Here is a 5,318-nt window from a genome sequence, read left to right on the forward strand (position 1 = left end):
ATTCTGAGAAACCATCATTAATTAGCAGCTGCAGCTACTTGTAAACTTGTAACCGGACTAGTAGTATATAAGTAAGTTCTCGCTGCAAATTAAGCACAAGCAAAAACACTGGAGCTCAGTACTTTCTACTAGTAGTATATCCGAAAGACAAAGAAGCTCGCGACTCTTCAGATCGATCGAGTTCCGGTGGTGTCGATCAAGCGCACCGATGGGTTCAAACACCGCCGACAGCTTCGACGTCCATGGGCCGAAGCATATCACGGACCTCAACAAGATTGACTGGTATGTTATCTATATACGCAAGCCCGATTTATGTATGTTGCTCGCGCGTGGCGCGGCCTCTCGAGTCTCGAGTATGTATGTGTATGTGGCCGCGCCAGTCATATATATACTCATATGTAGGCACTGCGTATCAGCTTCAGTCTCTTGTTTTCAGACCTTTGTATTTCCGTTAAGTGATTATTAATGGAAAGGGGAAAGCCCGGTTGGAAAAAGAAAATATGCAGGCACTGCATGCGTAGGCTGACTTATCTGTATGTATCAATATCACAGGGACAACGAGGAGCACCGCCGCTGCATCGCCGCCTGCCTCGTCAAAGGCACTTACGTCCACGAGAACGACAGAGCGGAGCGCAGGGCGGTTAAGCTGGCGCCGGCGTGGTGGGAAAGCTTTGGCTTCCACCTAAAGAAAGAACTCAGAGAGCCGATATACTCCATCGTCGGTGTTATATTCGACACCATCTACGGTGCCATCTTCGAGTACAGCCCCAGCGCGCCCCGCGACCGGTGCGCTCCGCCTCCACGGTATGTCGTCGCCTTCAGGGGCACAAAGCCGGGGAGTATTCGAGACTACTACCTCGACTTGAAAATAGTGGTCAACAAACTGGAGAAACGCACGCGCGTCCAGCAACCGTGCCGGTTGGTCGACCAACTTATGACTGATATGAGAAAGGAGGACGAAGCAAGCCAAGGCCAAGACAGCTGCATCTGGCTCGCCGGACACTCCCTCGGAGCGGCTGTGGCGCTGGTCGTGGGACGGTACATGATGGTGCAGGAGAAGCCGCCCAACCTCCGGACCTTCCTCTTCAATCCACCGCACGTCTCATTTATAACGTCGATCAACTTGCTGAAGCTGGATCCGGTGGCGAAGGAGAGCGTGCACCGGGTGGGTAACTTCTTAAGGAAGGGTGCTGCAAAGGTCTTGCACTCCCATCGGGAGCACATGAACAACTTGTTCCAGCAGCTTTCCCCTTGGGTGCCGAATCTGTACGTGCACGAGAAGGACCCCATCTGCCAGGGGTTCATCGACTACTTCGAGCAGCGGCAGAAGTTCATGGAAGGCTCCCCCCGTGTTGACACAACGTTCGCGGCATTCTCTCTCCGTGACGCGTTCTGGTGGCACCCTATTGGCAAGAACAAGGACCGGCCGCAACTCCTGCCATCGGCGACGCTGTGGAAAAGCTGTCTCGACCACGAGCTGCACGATCCGCACGGTCTCCAGCAGTGGTGGAAACCGGACAGCGAGCTCCGCTTGGAAGCCAAGCATTATAGCTACCCTGTACCTCAAGCACAAACTACTTCTACCTCATCCGCACGGTCTCCAGCAGTGCCGGCTTAGCTGTTGCTCCTTGTCGAAGTCAGTTGATCTCTTATTTTTTCGAATAAATGAAGTTCGTCGTCGTATCGTTTTCTTGTTATTAAACCACAGGAACCTGGTAATACCAGGGACCGATTTAGAAATAGAGAATTGTAAACTTCTCCTTAGTTATAAAGTTTTTCCATTTTACCAATTTTATGTTGTCATGTAAATTTTTTTAATTTGTAAATCTGTTCTTGTAGCTTGGGTTTAAAGCTTCTAAGCCTCGTCCTGCTAATTAACACGAGGTTGGATGGGATTCAACATCTGTATTTTGATATAAAAAATATAATTCAATCACAGTAATGTCCTTTTTTTTGCTTTTCGTGATAATTTCTAGTGATCCTCTTTTTTACTGGTATATAGCATCAAAACTGAGTTCACAAAAAAAAATTCTAATCAAACAAAATAGAGAAGTTGGATCCATTCTTGATCCCAAAAATTTCATACATTCATAATCAAACAAAAATAATCATAATAGTCATCCTGAAAAAAACTATTACATCCAACAAAATATTCACGCATTCAATATCAAACCAGAACATCATATTGGTCATCATGAAAGGAAAAATGGATCCATTCCCGATCAGACGAAAATATTCATACATTACCGATCAACAAAATATTCGAATCCACTACATCTAATAAAGATGGAGGACCAGCTCTAAGCCAAACAATATTTCTACCCTCCATACGGGCATAATTTACTGAAGAATTACTAACTGTATTCTGACTATGGCTAACATGATAATACAAGTTTGACAAGAGGCCATTAGCGACTTGATCTCAAGCACTAAAGAGGAATAGATAGACCTATCATGGTCACCATTATGGGCCATCTTCACCACCACCAAGGCATCGAACTCAATGATCGCTGACATGTCACACCATTGCAAGCCTCAAAAAAGAAAATTTCACGCCATTGCAGGCCTCAAAAAAAAAATTCACAACATTGCAATGCAAGTGAGATTCCTTCCATACATGCACGTATCTCCTCTCTGCAGGAAACCTCTTGATGACATGATCGCCCTAGAATCGTCTCGGAGAACCATTCTGCGGTGGGAGGCGTCCTTCACGAAGGGGAACTCCTAGCGGCGCGGCGTCGGCGGAGGGCGGCTCTGATTGGACCGGAGCGGCGTCGCGCCTCTCGCATCTCAGGCGTCGGTGACCTGCGACTTCTCGGCCTGAGGTCGCTAGTGCGGGCTACTGCCCGTCCCTGGGGGGTCGGATCTGTGCGGATCTGGCCTCCTATGCGGTGGTCGTGCCTCGCGGGCAGGGTGGCAACGCCTTCCCCTCCTCCCTGCTCCGGGGTTGGTCGAGGCGGCGCTGGGGCTGATCACCGCGGATCTGGCGGCTTGCCCGTGGATCTGGCGGTGGCACTACTAGGGAAAACCCTAGTAGTACCGCGGGTTTTGAGGCTATCAGCAGCGTGGGCGGTCGCTCTACTACTACGGCGCTACAGCTAACTGTTAGTAGTAGCGCAGTCTGTACCCGCGCTATTACTGTTGACTATATCAGCAGCGCTTTTCGCGAACGCGCTACTATTAGTTAGCTGTAGCGCTTTCCTAGCCCCCTCGCTACTGCTATATCTTTTATCATTTCCCCGCTTCCGTTTTGTTTCGGTTTCAATAAAATGCAATTTCCAGATACTAGGTACTACCAGATACTAGTACTCCCTCCGTTCCAAATTACTCTGTCGTAGTTTTTGCTCAAACCACGACGAGTAATTTGGAACGAAGTGAGTACTAGATAATAATTTCATGTATAGTCAACATGCATCCTCAAGCAGTACAAGGTCATATCGACGACGATCATCATATGTAGTTCTAGATGATATCGACAGCGATCATCATATGTAGTTCTAGATGATATCGATGACAATCATCATATGTAGTTCTAGATAATATAGCCACACACACATATGTAGTTCTAGATGATATCAAAGACGATCATCATCCTGAAGCCTGGGCGGTTGGTGTTCCTGATAGTAATTAGGATGACCTGTCCAACACGAAGATTTTTGTCATCGAGGAATTTCTTCCACCCAGCCGAGGTTAAGTGTGTGCGACCGTCCGTGTCCACACGGTAAGTACATGTTGTGACGGAGCCCCTTGCGGTAAGGCGTAGTCCAGCTGAGCCTTCTTCATCAGGCTCCATACCATAACTCACAGATAGGCTCTTTGCCAATTTCTGAATAAGGAAAACATATCAATTAATAAATAGCCTCACACATACTCTTGCAAATAAGTATATATGGATTATCTACACTATTAATAGTTTCTTAGATTCTACACTAATAAGCATGTGATCGAACTTTACACTAAAGCATATCATCAACTAGATTCCACACGACATACCATATATTGGACTCTATACTAAGCATATCATCGGATAATTTGCATTTGTAAGTATAACATACCATAATGTCGATCGACCATGGTACTTGTCAGGCGGGTCACGAATGGCACCCCGACAAAGTCAGCACGTGGCGGAATTATGTCCCATAGGTTGCACACCTCCTCCTCGCTCAGCCTCATTCTTTAAGCTACGATGACTTCATGAAGTGGTTCCTCATCATCTTCATCGAGTGGATCCTCATTATCTTCATCATCTTCATCATCTTCGTCATCTTCATCATCTTCCACCAGGTTGATATAAATGATAGTCAGTTTGGGTCTTTCTGCTCTGAAGGAGAAGCTGATCAACTCACCACCAATAAGAGTAAGACGCATGCGGGCGAGGAAACGGGCCCATCCATCTCCTCCCTCTGCGAAATATTTTGTCCTTTCTTGACCTCCATAGTGTACAGCCCCCAGTGTCGTGGTTCTAAGTCTGACAGTAGAATGGGGGGTAGGTATGGAAAGGCAAGATCCTAGCTATGGAGTAGTTGTACACACGAGTGTTTAACGAGTTCAGGCCCTTCTCTGAGGAAGTAATAGCCCTACGTCTCGGAGCCCGGAGGCGGTCGACTGGTTTATGCGTATATGAATTACAGGGGTGCGAACCCTTCTACCAGTGGAGGGGGGTGGCTTATATAGAGGGCGCCAGGACCCCAGCCAACCCACCTAGCAGAGGGTTAAAGTACATTAAGGCCAGGCATTACTGGTAACGCCCTACATAAAGTGTCATCATGACCATTAAGACTACTTAATTACAGACCGTTTGGATACAGAGTAGATCCTGAACTCCTGGTGGTCGAGTGAGTCTTCATGGTCGAGTGTCTTCTAGCCGGTCGAGTGGAGTCCTCTTGGTCGACTGAAAGGTAGCTTCGTCTAAGGATGTCCTTGGGTATGGTATCCTAGATAGGTCCATGACCCTACCCTAGGTACATAACATCATCATTAGCCCCCGAATGGATCGAGGTTCGAGTGAGGAAGGAGTTGATGATTTTCTCTGACCTATTTCCCGTGCTTTGATTATGTCGTATCTTGGATCGGCGATTTTTCTTTCGGTGTTGGCGTCAACTTTTACTTCAGTCGCCTTGATCCATTCTTGTCTTCTGTCGAGTGAACTTTTGAACTTTAGTGAACTTCCGAGCGACGGATCGCAGGAAAGATATCGTCTGACAGATCGATCTGCCGTTAGCGGATTTTGTGGGATCAGAATTTTGGGAAGCGCGCGAAACGGGGCGGACCGCGGTACTCGGAGGGGATAAGGCGCGGACGCCTCGATTTCTATGCCG

The 5,318-nt window shown here is 47.6% G+C and overlaps 1 protein-coding gene across 1 annotated transcript; it reads left to right on the forward strand.

Annotated features, from left to right (window-relative positions):
- Positions 1 to 208: 208 nt before the first annotated feature.
- Positions 209 to 1,618, forward strand: LOC123115058 (GDSL esterase/lipase At4g10955). Its single transcript, XM_044536344.1, has 2 exons — positions 209 to 282; positions 553 to 1,618. Exons 1-2 carry the CDS (start codon positions 209 to 211, stop codon positions 1,616 to 1,618), a joined length of 1,140 nt encoding a protein of 379 aa, XP_044392279.1.
- Positions 1,619 to 5,318: the final 3,700 nt, after the last annotated feature.

Source organism: Triticum aestivum, chromosome 5B, assembly GCF_018294505.1.
Source record: "Triticum aestivum cultivar Chinese Spring chromosome 5B, IWGSC CS RefSeq v2.1, whole genome shotgun sequence".
Classification (NCBI taxonomy): Eukaryota; Viridiplantae; Streptophyta; class Magnoliopsida; order Poales; family Poaceae; genus Triticum; species Triticum aestivum.